Raw genomic sequence first — 16,490 nt, 5'->3', positions numbered from 1 at the left:
GATAAGCACAGGATACAAAACTTCCTCCTCAGCAAGCTTCAGTTCAATATTTAGAAAGCAGGTTATGATGAACCTAAAGAATACCTAGGACTGGGTTGGTCTCAAATTTGTAGTTTTCCGGTCTCATGCACTTATTACCCAGAAGACGAAGGCAGGACCCTTTGTCTACTATGTGGACAATCTGGTCCCTCTGAATAGAATAGCCTAGATGCAGGAGCAATGGTTTTTTTAAAGGGTTAACAGGCGTTTGTGAGGTCAGAGAAACATAACCAGAGTTCTACGAATTTGACTGTTTCTTTGAAAAACACTGGGAGAAATGGCTAGAAAGAAAAAATGAGAGAGAGAGAGAGAGAGTGAGAAATGGAAAAGAGAGAAGGAGAGAGAGAGATGCATCACTTGAGATAACAGGAGGGGCTTTAACCAGATCCCAGAAAAGTGGTTTCTCCACATCATGTATTGAGCACCAGGATAAGCGCCGGCTCAAGCCTGGTCGATAGCTCATCATTCACGGTCGTTTGCGGCTGCAAATCTCCCGTCTGTGTGGAGAATATTGATGGAAGGCGACTTGATCTGAGCTCTTTGGATAGCCAGCCCGAAAACCACACACTGGGGTTTCAAAGCTAATTCTGGCACTTAGCGAGTGATCCTCGTTTTACTGTCAGGAGTTACAAAGAGGGAATGAAATAGAACTACTCAGGTTTAAACTGGCCTTAAGGACACACTGGGGGAGTCTGTTAAGTCTTAGTATTAAGGCTTTTAAAAACCTTACTCTGTAACTAAAAAGTTACTCAGGTGAACTTCTTGTCTCACATTGTGGAAGACATTGGGATTTCCTGTGTGCTTACATTATTCACTAATCAATAGAACTAGTCATTGGATACTAGTTAGTACGTTCTCATGTAAGCTTGCTATTAATAAGAGTATATTGTGTCTATGTGTCAGGTTAATAGATGTTCGGGGTCAGGAGAAAGTACTGGCTAAACGTCCCTTGTCATGACTACAAGGAGAGCTCCAAATATGAACTATCTAGTCTGAGAGTTGTCATGTGTTGGGAGCAGTGAATCTCTTTCTCTGAGACTGTTGTAACGTCATTACTGCCTGACTGTCACTATCTACGTTTACATTCTTGTGCCCTATAAAAGATGGTCCTCCAGCTTTCCCAACGGAGAGAGACATGATTGAGACCTAAGCCAGGTGTTGTGTTGTCATTAATTGTCAGAGGTCTGGTTTTCTCCCAATCTGCAGATTGATAAATACGTATTAAAATCCAGAACTCAACTGAACTTAGTCACTCCGTTTATGAAGAGACGGACAAAACACTTTATTCATCAACATACAAAAAGTTCCACGGTTGTACAACAGTAAAAAATGAGGGACACATTCACAACCACTCACACATTATGCCACTGCAGTCTGTTCACCAAAAACAGAGAGACCGAAGGTCTCATGCAATGACCATTTGACTTTTGCGCTCCCTTCCTGCACAGCCAAAACCATTCACTTCCGACGCCCTCACTCACATAGCGACATGGAAAAACTGGGGAAAATAATTCTGATCCTGTGCTGAAACGCCAGACAAGTAGATTCAACACCTCGCACCCTTTCTTCACTGCTCCTGGTCTCTCAGACTGGGTGATGTAGAAAGACCAGCCCAATGACGCGACACCCCCCTCCCCAGTGTCATTACACTCAAGCCATGCAAAAAGCCAGGATAAACTCAGTACCTCCAGTCAAATCTATTCAAACTGACACCCAAATGAGTTCCAGGTTGACGCCCCATCAGTTGCATTCGCCTGCACCACAGATCTCCGAGGTCGTTCCCTCTGAGCCCGCGAGAAGGGCTGGACCGTGTGAGGCCTTCTAAGGGCACACGTCTAGGCTAACTGCATCTGAGCCCCAAGAAAAACAGCAGCTCTGAGATCAAGTTGTCGCTCCCAGCGAAGCTGAGGAGGGTGGAGATGCACAACAATAGGTGTGTGTTTGACAAGGCACCAGGTGGGTGATTCAGGTGCGGGGAGTTTCTGAGGAAAGTCAGACGTCTGGTTATTTGGTGTGCTCGAGCAATGGAGGTTTGGGAGTCAGAGGTGTACTTCTGATGCTTGATTTTCGCTAAGTACTCACGCAACGTGATGTAGAGTGAGGCCAGAACCAGGCCAGAGCTGTTGAGGAGGTGCAGGTTCTGTAAACCAGTGGAATGGAACAAGGGCTCGGTTCCACGGTAAACAACACATTTAAATGACATGTAAGGGCAGCCCAAATTACATAAGGAAAAATAAACCCACACTCTAAGCTCACACTGCAACTACAACCCACGTCTGAACAGCCCTTTCTGAAAAACCCTACCACTTTTTAAAAAGCGGGCTAAAAACATGAGCAATTAGAGTCGCTATATAGTATCATATACAATTTAATACTTTTTTTCCGTCTCCTGAAATAGCAGCATAATTCCAACCTGAGGCACTGGGGAGTTTCAGTAATAGATGGAAAAGAGTCATTATGGAGTCAGGATTCCCCAGACCATCCACCCCACCCCTTCATACCCTCCACTAGAGCCAGAAATGGGGTCACTATTTAGGCATCGTATTAGAAAGCATGCTCTCCAGAACCAGGAAAATAATCATGGTACTGTTGTGGTGGTTTTTACACATGGTTTGAACAGCAGACATCACCGTACAGTGCCTTTCAAAAGTTTGGAAACACCTCGCCATTGAGCATTTTTTTGAGAGACACCTGTTTATTATTGTTTTGAAATGCATGAACTCAATCACTCAATAAAAGACCAGATGGGAGTCAGATGGCTGAGTGGTGAGGGAGTCGGACTAGTAATCTGAAGGTTGCCAGTTCGATTCCCAGCCGTGCCAAATGACGTTGTGTCCTTGGGCAAGGCACTTCACCCTACTTGCCTCGGGGGGAATGTCCCTGTACTTACTGTAAGTCGCTCTGGATAAGAGCGTCTGCTAAAATGACTAAATGTAAATGTAAATGTTTCCAAACTTTTGACAGGCACTGAATAGTGCCTGTCCTTGAGGTCCTTGAGAAGTAGCTGTAAAAGAGTTTAGCATTGTGAATATGAAACAATGTAAAAGGGGTCCTGGAAACCTTCATCCTTCAGCACAGCGGCCCGGTTATGTGTGTGGGTTGAAGAGGAGCAGCGATGATGCGAGCTCCATGCATTCTGAATGAGACACGAGTCAGACAGTGGAGAAGCACTGACATTTCGCCGGTTGTCTGGTGGACGACTTACGAAAGAGACGCAGGCTGCTAGCAAGAGGATCCTGACCAGGAGGTCCTCGAACTGCTCCGCCACCAGCTCCCACAGTGACTTGCCTGCAGACACACACACACACACACACTCTTGAATAATCCAAACACAGACCTTTCTTAGCTCCTACCACGGTAATCTCATCGGTAAGACAGTCTGAGGTGTGTCGATGGTCTCCTGGTGTTGACAGAGGGACCGTGTGTGACAGGATGGGTGGGATGTTGGGTGTATACTCTCTGGGTTTACCTCAGTCAACACAGATCCTGGGCTAGGGCTAATTGTCAGCTTGTACAAGGAGGAGGTACGGCACACTGGAAAAATCAATATTTACCTTCTTCAGCTGGGAGCTCTGTCAGTGTCAGCCGATGCAGCAGGCCGCAGAGGAATGAGGGGGAGAGAGAGAAAGACAAAGTCTAGTTAATACATTTGATTAACTTCGCCTGGCTTTCAAATGCTCCGACATGTACACACAGTGTGGCAGAATCCTGGTGATTAGTTTATGATTAAATATCCAATAAAGGGGGGAGGGGGGCGTTGCATCACAAGCCGTCTCTGAAATAAGGATTAGTGGGATCCGCGTCATTGTCATCTCTTAATTCTTTCTGTATTAAATACGATTGTTTCTTTTCTGGTTTATACTAAGAACATGATGTAAAGCTTTGATGAGATGGCAGTTCAGACATATAGTAACCCTAGTTATTATACACTGAGCTATAGGCTGTGGCAAAGTCTGCTGTTTAGTCATCACAGCGTGTGTGTGCGTGCACGTGTGTGTGTGTGGGCGATGCGGAGCAGGAGGTGTGTGGGAGGGGGACAGGGTGAAGAGGCAGGAGCTGTATCAGAGCTCACTGGTGCCTCTGGCCCACATGAAGACAGCTCCACCACCCACGAGCAAACCTTGGGAAGAGCAACCAGGACCGGAACCGGGACCAGGAGAGCCCGATCACCAGTCGAAAAGACACACCTGTTTGTCACACAGCCACTGTCACACAGCCACTCAGAGCGTAATGCCAAATGACCTCATCCACCATAAAACAAAACAAAACTGGTCATCTTGGCTGAAAGCTTTACTTGATGAACAATCAAACCAATCACATAAATACGATATCTTCACACCTTACTTTCTTATATACAGGCTCCAAGAGCTGTAGAGTTTAGATGACAAGTTGACCTAGTCATGGCAGGCACAGACCCATGGAGAAGCGATGTGTTAGCAGAGGCTGTGCTTGACATGAAGCGTGACCAGCACTGAGGCAGTGGAGTGGAAGGCTGGGATGGGAATCTGGAGAGAACAGTTTTCCAAAAACAATCCCCAAGAGAAGAATCGCACCATGCTGACACACACATGGACGAGTTAAATGGAAAGTTAAATATTAGAGCGTTGTGACAAATGGAATTACACAAAGGGCTTTATGATCTTACGATCATCAGTGTCATGACCAAATGAACCAGAAACAAGAACAGACATTTCTTCCAGCATACTTTCCGTCTTACCCCTCGGAAAGTAAAATGTGTTTTGATTTCAGGTTAAATAATCCTTAATTGAACAGTTTTTTTTTTCATTGGCTGGGTTTTAAAAGAATGCATTGTACAAAGCATACATTGTGCTTTGAAGGACAGAGAGGCCTCTTATTTCTCTGCACTGATTATGTTATCTGAGTAGGCAGAGAGTGGGCTACGACAACACTTTCATCACAAAACAGCTCCGGAGTTCATAAAGCATTCCATTTCTACTGGTAAATATAAAACTATTAAACTAATGTGTTATCCATTAGCCTACCACTTTGTATTCCTGACACCCTGGGCCTTAAAACCGATGATGACTCATCATCTGAATGAAACTTAAAACCTGCATATTGATCATATGAAAGTTATCAATTGGTTCTTCTCTCTAAAAGTGTATGTAGTGTGTGTCTGTGTGTGTGTGCGTGTGTGCGTGTGTGCGTGTGCGTGTTTGAAGTAGAAATGGGTCCTGCTATTTTTCATGCTCTGCCAGTCTGACATGTTCCCTCTTTCTGAGCCTCTTCTGGTGTTTGGTGATGTTTTAATGGCAGACAGGCTGGCTGCAGATCCTGGGCTGGAACAAACACAGGCCTGCTAGAGAGCAGCGAGGGAGGTAAAGAGAGAGAGAGAGAGAGAGAGAAAGAGAGGGCAAGGAGAGGGAGAAAGAGGGGGCAAGGAGAGGGAGAAGGAGAGAGGGAGGGCTCGAGGGGTTGAACGGGGTTCCCCGTGCAACCGTGTGCCAAGGATTCCCTCCTCGCAGTCATCTGGGTTGTGTCAGCCCAGGCCTGCCCGAGCACATTCCTGACGACTGACTTCACCACGCCTCTCTGTTCTCCCCCCTGCTCTCCCTACAGAATGTGTGTGTGTGTGTCTCCACTCTTTCATTCTCCCTCCCTCAGTGACCTGGCTGTACAGACAATGAAAACAGGAGCCAGCCTGTTTACACACCAGCAGTGTGAGCAGAGAGCAGGGAGACACTTCCTGGATACGGTTGCCAACAACAGAAGGGTGGAAGGGGGGGGGCGAGAGGGGGGGGGGTTCATATCCACGGCCGGCCCAGCAGGAAACACACTCCCCCCCCTCCTGCCCACAATCTATCAACACTGAGACCATCTGATGATACAGAAGCTTTCACAATACAACTGCCCGTACATAGGCCTTGGCCTGGTTGACGTTGCCTTTTTTAATATCGCCCTTTAAAGAATTACGGCTCAAATCATTAGCAGGGCCTGTAAAGCAAACATGCCATAATATGGAAAGCAGCGCAGTAACAACAGGCTGTGTTTCAGGCCTATAAATATGTGAAAGTTTTCAAAAGAGTTACCATGGCTACTTGGCGTGTGGACGCCACTGGAAAAAAACAGCGCTTCGTCGGGCAAGTCCGCCAACGCCTGTCGAAATTCACCCAGAATAACCGTTATGCAATGCATAGGGCCTTGATACGTGTCCCACCTCTCTGACCACTCTGTACTCCCTAACCTGTAACCCTGTCTAGAGGAGGACCCTCACTCCACACTGAACCAGTCCAGTCACTAACACAAGCTCATGAGAAACCCCCAGCTTGTAGCACTCAAGCTACTGTTATTAAACGAGCGAGCGTGCCAGAGGCCTAGGTGGTAGAGGGAGCAGTAAAGACCAGGGAACATCCAGACAGTTGGGGATTGCGTGCCTGCTGGCTGCCTGCTTCCTGCCTGCCTGGTACAACCAGTCCAGGCATCTCTCTGAAGGATTACAAAACAGATGTAGAAATGCCACGATGGTAATAGTGACCCCTAAAGACTCCCACTCGCTGGTAATGTATTCTCCTGTCGGGAAGGTGGGAATGCATTAGCCTTGCTAAATGTGACTGATGAGTCCAACGAACGGTATCGATGCTTTCTGGTTGGATGAGGGGGAAGAGAAGGGGACTGCCAAGGAAGGTAGCCCTAGTGAACGGACGACACTTATTCCCTCATTAACATGCAAGTCTACGGGGATAATCTCTTCTTGGAGGTGTATAATCTGATTTTGAAGTGTGTGTGCGCGTGCGTGTGTGTGTGTGACTCACTGCCCGTGGTTAGGGATGATTGGATAGCCCCCCGGGGGTCAGTGAAGGGGCAGAAGGGTCTCTGTTGCTGAGTCACTCATCATGACTAATATGGAGATGTGAAGAGGAGGACCGAGGCCCCGCCCACTGAGGACACCTCGGTCTCAGGTGTGCTGCCATGGCAACGGTCCAGATGTTCTGTCCTTATTAAACGCTCAGCGCCATTCCCACACTTGATTAACACCCGGGCATCTGCACTCATCTCTTACACACACACACACACACACACACAGCTTCCATGTTGCGCAACACACACCAGGGATGACACCACTGTTGCATGCACAGCTCACCGAACAGCTTCTCCAACAGTCATCTGAACTCTTACACACACACACACACACTAACATGCACTCCACACCTTGTATATGGAGCAACACACACCAGTGATGGCACCACAGTACAGTACAGAGCTTCTCCGCCGAGCTTCGCTGACTCACTCTGCAGAACACTGAACATGGCCGTCTGATCAGTTTCACGAGAGGAAGTTCAACGATGATGAAACCTGATAAGACTTTCAATAGAACGTAACTTCCTACTTCTGTCACTGGATCTCCCCTCGCAGGACTCGGCATCACCCCCGACTGGGCAGAGCCAGAGGAGGCCTTAGCTGTCAGACGTAGACCCCGCCCAGACTCCCTCAGTGGGCCATTAGAAACCCTGTAACTGTCATCAATCAGACTGGCTGGCAGGAAGACATATCTGTGTTAACAATCATCTATTTATAGGGTTCACTCTGAGTTTTAGAAGCCAGAGTTAGGTTTGCATGCAGCCAATGGCTGCCAGTCGAGTGTCTGGGCAGCTCTCAAGTTGAAACCCTCCGTCTCCCTCTCTGTGGGTTGGAAGCAGGGGTTTGGATCGTGTTCTGATCCAGCTTTACTAGAGCTTTGGTATCTGGACCAGGGAAGACCGCACAGCCACGGTCCAACTGTGTGAGCCAGACCAGAGAAGTTCTCCCTACACGCCACGGCCCCTGGCCTGGGAGGGGACTGTTTTAGAAGAGGCTGTCATTATTGGTATTGGGTGATGTGTGAGGATATTTTCCTGGATACACGGCTGCTTGAATGGGTGGTTTGCTGGAAAACCTTATGTAAGACCAAGGCAAAGACTGTTCTAGGGGGAGAGTGTCTCTCTGAGACACTCGACTTGGTTACTCTGTAAACCCCTGCTAATGGTGTGCACTGGTGGCATGCAGTCATTGCTCTCCGAAAATATTTATAACGTGGGTAAATTTTTGTTTTCAGAAAATGCAACTGTGATCTTTTATAAAACTACAGCATGTCAATAGCATGTGCAATAACAGGAAACATATCTGCGACATCACACATGCATCTGTGCTTATTGGGGTGAAACATCACGATAGTTACCAAAACGGGAAGAAATTCACAAGAAACAGTCTCCTTTCGAGAAATACCACCCCGAGAAACCACATCCACCATGCCCACATGCATGTGAGGGAGAAGCATCGATACGGAGGCAGCACCAGAGGCAGGGCAGCGCTCCGACAGACAGGAGAGCGTTCTCCTCCGACAGCTGGCTGACTCCACGAGGACGGCGCAGCAGGGAGGCGGGCATCAGAAAACAAGCGACCCGTTAGCACAGGGTCCAGAACACAGAGCCTGTGCTGTGAAGGCAGTCACACAGACCGCCACTGGAGGAGGGAAGTGAGTCAAGCCCTCAGGAGCCCCAAGGACTCGAGGCATTCTGTTAACTCGCCCTCTACCGTTTCCACGCTTCCTCTGACGAGACTCCAAATCGTTCCTGGCACCTATACGGTAGAGACAATGCATTGCATTGTGGTCGTGAAATTAAACCAGAAAAACGAGGGTGAAGAAATAGTGTTCAAGACAAGGGTAGGGGCGGGGAGGGAGGGGAGGGGGGAAATAGTATTTTAACAGGAAGTGAGATAAGCCATTCTACCGTGCCGTTTGTCGGGTCTGTCAGCTTCTTATTGTGGCCAAGTCAAGCATAAGCCAACTCCAGCAATTACAGGAAGTGAATCAACACAGTAGGGGTGCTCCTTTTTCGAAAAGTATGTGTATGAAGACGTGTGCTGTATTGCACAATGCTTCCCTGCAGTACGTTAGGCTTGGACAGTGAATTTACCACATCAGACTTCCAATCACCACCAAGCCCACCATTGAGGCCCCAGAACGCTGGCCTTACACACACCCAGAGGAGACTTGTAGCCTGGAGGTGCAAGAAAGTCACACTGCACGTTCTCAAAGCACAAACGTCTGCAGTGCTTTTGGAGACCAGACACACCACTTCCTTTACGACGCTCACTCACAGATCACACCAGCAGGCAAGTCGAGTTGTGTCGAACTCAATCTGAAGAACGACATCGTCCATTTCATGCCTGAGAAGAGGCCGTTTTTGAGAAGTGTGTGTGTTTGGAGTAGGCCCATCAAGGCCTGGCCTCAGAGTGAGCCTAATGGGCCATGATGTGGAGGATAGAAGGTCACCCCCCCCTCCTCCCACCACCACTCCCCCCCATGATTGTAGAAAAGGTCAGTGGGATTGTGGGGTTTGGCCAACTTTCCACCATCTGGAAGTGGGACCACCTCCCACTCTAAAAACATGCTGCATATGTCAGAGTTCCTCCAAACACAGAAGTTGACAGGGTAGAAATAGAGTCCAGGCTTATCACTCCATCTGTCTTGTGAGATGTGGAAAATTTTTACGCAATGGTTTAATGATAAATGCTCACTAAAACATCAATACTATGAAGTTGCCTGAACAAAGATAAAAGAAGAGGTAACACAGGCCAGAACTGCTAGAAAAATAAAGGACATTAACTATTTTAAAAGCATTTTAAAATCTCAGGGATTTAGAAATACAGTCCATCTACTTCACTTAAGAAAGTATCTACAACGCAACTCATGTATGCAGCCAGTTTGTCCATGTTGTCACTGAACATGTCAGGTTACAGACAAAGCCATAACCACACAAGTAATTTGACCCCAACATGAAACCAGAACACAGCAGCCCTAATTCAGAGGTACAAACCACATCTCACCACGCAATCAAGCACATGCCCTGACTTGATGCTTTCTGTTCAAACTGAACATGCCTGCGATGCACAGCATCAACAGGTCCTCCATCGCTCCCGACTCTGAACGGTCGCGATGCGTGAGGATAGCAGCACGAGGTCCCCTCTCTCTGGGCGTTCGGGCCTGGCTCCTAGAGGCCCGGACGCTCCATTCCAGCAGCAGACGAAGCGTGTAAAAGGCCTCCCGCTGCCGTACAGGAATGTTATGTCTCTGTCTGAGGGACTGGCATGCCATATATCTTTCCCTGGATTTCGCTACCGTATACAGTGGACGTTACGGGAAGGTTGGTACAGTCTTGCTCCGGAGGAATGGTTCCCTCCCAAATGGTGTGTGTGTGTGTGTGTGGGGGAGTCTCAATCTTCTACTCGGCCTCCCCCCTGTGCATCCAAGTCAGGTCAGACATGATGTTCGTGGCCATGTTGGTGTCGTGATTCTTGTGATTATGAGACTACTCCTGCCACCCTGAGAAACTAATGTGTACGCTTGTCAGAGCAAAAGAAGTTACCTCAGAGGCCACCGTCACCCACACACAGCATTTGAACAGCAGCTTACTGCAACTAACACCAAACTCCCCAAGTGTATGCAGCCAACTACAAAGGCTGGGTTTTTTTCAGAGAAGGGAGGAAGAACCATTCAGCGAGCACACATCCCTGTGCGAAGGAACCAGACAACACAGACCGGTTTCTAATGTGTTATAGATGGTCTTGGGAGTACAGCTTGGTTTACTGAACAGCCAGCCAAAAGAGGAAAGGGTATTCCCTCCGGCGTTTATCTATGCACTCGCACAGGCAGGAAGTTCACGGCTAAAAGCAAGAGAGACACTATCTACAACAAGACGTTGCTTTTTCCATGAAGTCATCACAGGCCTGTGGGTACACTTGATCGTTACAACAAAGGGCTGCTGTTTCACTCTGACAGTGCTGTGCGCTGCTCCAAAACACATGCAAATGACAAGCCCTGAGGGACAGCAGTAAATGTTGACGGTGGCTGAGTTAAATATATATATATAAATATACATAGCACATTTGTCTCCCGACATACGGCAAGACGACTTATTGTGTGCTTGATAAGCCCCATGAGGTAACACATTCTGCTGCAGCTCAACAGTCTGCATGCAACACTCTGTGAACAAACAGCCCTGGACATTTTCTGCAAGTTTTCATCACATGGCCCTTGATATATAGCTGGCTCTACAACTGGTGTTTATTGCAATCTGGTTTTCCCTAATTAAGTGCCTTAAAGAAATATTATAAAAAATACTATTAAAGGTCTAGGTATATAAGAGGTATATATCGAAGGTCCAACTCACATACACGATTATTTCACTGCAATGTGAACCTCAGATTATTACCGACTCAATTTAAAATCTATGATGTTTTCATGTCATGTCTGCACTTCCTTATCATACATGGGTGCCTCTGGTAAAAAATAAAAAAAAATGCTGGTTCTCAATTTCAGCAGATAATATTATCTACTATAGTATAGACCTACATTTGACAATGTCAATCGTCCGTATATTTGACTCATGCAAATTAGAAGGATGGCTAGGGCCCTATGTTTCCAGTTCAGTCACTACCAGTTACTTCAATGATGGCATCATACGACTATCACGTCGTGTCGACGAATGTTGCTTTTAATAATACTCAACACTCTCAACATTCAAAGTGTCATTTACTTGCTCAGGACCTTGAATAAACACTGAAGTAAAAAAAATCCATCCTAATGGTCGATTTCGGCACATTCAGATTAGGTTTGAGTGCGTCGTGCGTTGCCCGAACTTTGTGCAGAGCCAGAATTAAACCAGGTGCGACATATGAATCAAACTGTGCGAAATTGTAGGTGGAAATCTTAAACACACATTTCGATGTAGGGTACAGGTCTACAGACTGGCTAAATTCTGATGAGAGGAATAATCTCCCCAACTTCATACTCTGATCATTGGCAGATCGATATCAGTTCTTTCCAACTAACAACACATTTAAGCCAACACATCAAACATCACGTTTATGTCACTCACCGTTTGGTCCATATTTTTCTAAATTGATTTTCACTTGTTCAAGTGTCAGTCCTGTGTTTTCGTTCACACCGAAGTTCTCTAGAACTTCCGATGCTGATTTAGTGTGCGCGTTTTCCATGTCGGCTGACTAAACAATTAAATCGAAAGGCATGTAGTTATTTAAGCAACATCTAAAATGACAATAAAGATGGAACAGCAGTAAATGTCCACCGATGTATTTTCAGACTGCCTAGCGGAGGTGGATGTGCGCAGACAGTCACCTGCCTCTTCGCAGACGATTTCAGCTGTAGACAACCTACGGTTCCCTGATATCGACTCTGCTATTGCTCAAAGATAAGCTCGCAGTTCCTAGTTCATCAGAATTAGAAGGTGTGCTGTGTTGGGGCTGGGGAGGGACCGCCTCTTTGGTGAGTTAGCGTGTGTGAGCACTCCCTTGCGTTCCCATTGGCTCACATTACCTGAGTGGATTTTTCGACCTCATCCTTTGAGCGAAGCTGGCTTCTGCATACAAATTTTCTTTATCACTTCTGAACAGAAACAGCATATGACCTTAGCAGGTAGTTTTCCGATCACTGTAATATTCTGATCACTCCTAGTAATTACATTTAACACTTCCAAACACATATTTTCTTATGGACAAAAATCACTCTACATCTTAAAGTGAATAAAGGAAACTGTCTTAGGAAGGTTTTTTTTTTTAAGGAAACGTCCATCAGGTGTGGTGGACATTCAACCTAGTTTGGTTCAGACAAACCAAAGGAATGGGAAATCTATAGTGCACCATATTGACTCATCACCTGTGACATTACTGCAGTGAGTCACATGCAGCAGCTGAAATAGGCCGTCTGCAGTGCACAGGCTGTGGACTGGGAGGGGTTTGGGAGAGAGGTATAACAGGAACAAGGTGCTCCAGTTCTGTCCAACTCACAGCTGGGCTCCTCTCACAGCAAACCTATTTAGAACAAATGCAGCTTACCCTATGTAACTTTCAGAACTTTTACATGTTGAATGTAGACACGAGGCTACGGGCTCGCTGGTCAAACACAGGTGCAAAATAACTGTGACATCCTCAGAGTGCAGCCAGGTTGACCCCTGACCTCTCTGTGGTCCTGAGGTTGAAGACCCCACCCCTTTTGGTCTGTCCATAGCTGTCAATAACCCCATGCACACACCACTAGCAGTTACGCTGACCATGGCTGCAGACCAAGCAGGATGAACCACACACCCTCCCATCCAATCCACTCTCCTGCAGACTGACGCCTAAGATTCTGAACTCAGAAATGTCGCATTTAACAGACAAAGGGTTTTCAGACACGTAGGGCCAGCATCTTCATGCAGCGGAGTGCAAATCGTTTTGAAATGTGTGAATTCCAGATTGGGACTGGCGGAGGATGTGTGTGTGTGTGTGAGTCTGTTTGACACAACCAGAGAGTACAGTAAGAGAAGCCAAATGCACGACTACAAAAGGCCTTCTGATTCCTCTCATTTGAGGGAACCCCTCGGATGCCAAAGCTCTTACGAGAGGGAAATCCTCCCCCTCTTCCTCCCTCCCTCCCTCTATCTCTCTCTTTTTCACTCTCACTCTCTCTCACTCTCTCTCTCTCCAGTGGCTCACAATGGCTGTCTGTGCTAGCCCCCAGTTCCAGTCACATAACATTTTCCATAGAGCCTTGTCTCTCAGCCTTCCAGCAGCATTTGCCTTTGCTTTTGGTTGCAGCCTTCATTTACATTATGGAAATGGATCGTGGCTATCCTTGCATGAAAGAGTTGGAGATATTTTCCTTCCTCCTACCATAAGTTTACCTCAGTCTGACTCTCCTACACCAAATGAATTATAGTTCCAAGGTCATAACAGACATAATCTGGGCTTCCTCTGATGCTAAAGGAACCTAGTCAGAACCTCTGCATTAGTACGGGGTCCAGTTTGAGCTGGGTCAAATGTTTTGTTTTCAAAGAGTATTTGGAACAGCTGTTAGTGTAATTGTGCAGTCCCTTGAGGTAAGAACGAACAAGATGGCGCCTGCATTTTCAGTTCAAGTCTTCGTGTTCTATATCTCCTGATAGATCCACAGGGCTGTGATAAGTGCAAGCGGCTGCTGCTGACTTTGAATCAAGGAGATCTGAAGTGAGAGTCAACAGCAGTCTGCAGCAGCTGCACCTGACAGGCAGGCAACTAGCACTGCTGCCCCCCCCCCCCCCCGCCCCCACCTTAATAAACGTCTCACCCCTCCCTCCCTCCCCACACACACACACACAACGTGAGGCTCCGGGGAGCTGTGACGCAGTCGTCATTTCACAGGATGACACAGTCAGAGCATGGGGGAACTTCCCACTGCTGAGCTGTCTGTACAAGAGCACCTACTTCAATCCTCCAACATCACGTCCCCCCCGTCCCCCCCCCCCATTCCCCATTTAGAATGGTATGGTCCAATTGACAATAGTTCACAGCGATTGGGTGAAAATGATGTCAGTTTCATTCCAAAACAATCTCCGACAGAGGGACAGAGAGATTAATCAAGCTCAAAACATCAATTTTCTCGGGCTCCATCGTTTCTGATGTATCTTGATTTATCTCCCTGTGATGAGAACACATATCAGAGTCTTTTGACGGATCACTTTCTTCCCTGTGTTCCCAAACCCTGTTTCATTCTCAGCCCTCCTACGTAAAGACTTCAGATCAGAACTGCTCACACTTGGTCCCACAGCTTCACAAACCCATCCACCATCACACACACACACACACACTCACACACTGTCCCTATCCCCCACACTGTCCAAGCACGACTCCGGTTGTCACTTAATCATTTTTTGTCAGATGAGTCATCAGTCCCCGGCCCAGCTCATCTCAGCCTGTCAGTCAGCGATTAATTGAATCAAACACTGAAAAAACGGGTAATTGCCCTTCCCAATGAGGCTGTCTGTTTAAATTATGATGTTGTCCGATGCTGTCTGGTCAAATGGAAGGACTGTGGAGGGTGATGTCCCCTCGTAGGTAAGCAATGGGACCCTGAAAAGACAAGGGACTGATGACGCGAACCAGACATCGGCAAAGACAAACATGTTCTTGTCAGCAATGAAGCAGAGCTTTGAATTATGAACTGTCATGAGTATAACTTTTTGACAAGTCGAGAAATCCTTTTTTTCTACTTTGTGAAAGGTTCTGTTTGTTTCACCAGGTACGCCAAAGCTACAGCTTCTGTAACTCTGGAGGGAGACAAGACGAGAGATCACTGAGAGAACTATGGATCTGAGCGAGAATCTCCCCACAGACAAGTGATGGAAACATCACAATTTCTCTGCGTTCTTAGCAGTTATTAACCCTTGTGTTATCTTCGGGTCATTCTGACCCATCAGTCATTGTGACCCACCGTTGTATTGCGACAACTTTACCGCATACAAAAACAAAGTGAAGCATTTTCTTTTAACCGGTGGGCTGTCTCGTTGATTTGTACAGTAGAAGAGTATTTGATTACAAATCAAGAGTATTTGACTACAAATCAAGAGGTTGAAGGTTAGAATCTCCCCTGTAAGTTACTTTGGAGGAAAGCATCTGCTTAATGAATACACATTATCATTATAGTGTGTCCTGATTAAGGTGTGTTTGTTTGGGACGACAGGGCCGCCCCATAGGTAAAGGAAGAGTCTGTTATCTTGCGATGCCATGAGTGGTTCGTCCCTACACATGGCCTCGTGTCTCTGAGTTGATCATCGCTGATTACTGGCTGAGCCATTATAGATGATCAAGTACCAAATGGTTCATTTCCCAAGAAGCCTTCTTTAATTACCAATGAACACGCTGGTTCTCATCAGCAAGGACTGGAAACAAATTGAAGCGGTCTGGAGCACCTGCAAGACAGCTCCAACTACCAAGCGGTGACCTGGGAAATGGAGTAAACAACATTTCGCGGCAGGAGTGAGGAAACGCCTCAAGCCCTTTTCAGCATAACTGTTCACTGGGTAACAACATGTTTTAGAAAATCAAGAAAAAGGGTGGTGACTTTGAAACGTTCTCGATGTCGTCTTCTATGTTGTCTTCTCCAGCAAGCTAAAGCTGTAGATAGAGGCAACTCACGTGCCACTTTCCTCACAAGCACGTGAAGTGTTCCTTGACTCTGTGGAACACAACAGCTTGGGAGAAGCAGAGTAAGTCCTCCTCCTGGCTGGTGCCCTGTCAGCCATGGCCACGGTCCCAGAAGGACTCCACACAGCCTAGTATTTAACCGGCTCCCCGGAAACCAGAAAAGGTTGCACCAGAGGGGCCTGACAAAGGTGCTGATTAATCCTGGCCTGCTGTAATGAAGTGCCCTATGGAGGATGCATGTCTCACACAGGTCTGACTCAGCCTCCCCACCTCAACATGACACCTTGAGAAGCCTGTTTCACAGTCAGCTTCCAGCTTCCGGCTTTGCCCTACCAAGGAATCAGAGATAACTGCTCTACTCAATCAGATTTCATGGGAAACCCAGACAATTCTTTCTCAGTGTGTGTGTGTGTGTGTGTGTGTGTGTGGTCTGATGGATTCTCCCTCTCACCAGTGGTGACCCGACCACCTCCGTCGGATGACTTTTAACG

The 16,490-nt window shown here is 47.0% G+C and overlaps 1 protein-coding gene across 1 annotated transcript in view; it reads right to left on the bottom strand.

Annotated features, from left to right (window-relative positions):
* The window catches only part of atp2a3 (ATPase sarcoplasmic/endoplasmic reticulum Ca2+ transporting 3), a 34,690-nt gene extending 22,421 nt beyond the window's left edge, over positions 1 to 12,269 (bottom strand). Inside the window, 3 exon segments of the mRNA XM_062484880.1 lie at positions 3,245 to 3,327; positions 3,594 to 3,611; positions 11,919 to 12,269. Coding sequence (XP_062340864.1) covers positions 3,245 to 3,327; positions 3,594 to 3,611; positions 11,919 to 12,036 — 219 coding nt within the window. The 5' untranslated portion in view covers positions 12,037 to 12,269.
* Positions 12,270 to 16,490: the final 4,221 nt, after the last annotated feature.

Source organism: Osmerus eperlanus, chromosome 19 (genome assembly GCF_963692335.1).
Source record: "Osmerus eperlanus chromosome 19, fOsmEpe2.1, whole genome shotgun sequence".
Taxonomy (NCBI): domain Eukaryota; kingdom Metazoa; phylum Chordata; class Actinopteri; order Osmeriformes; family Osmeridae; genus Osmerus; species Osmerus eperlanus.
The sequence above is the reverse complement of the archived record's forward strand: the minus strand, read 5'-3'. Positions and strand labels throughout refer to the sequence as shown.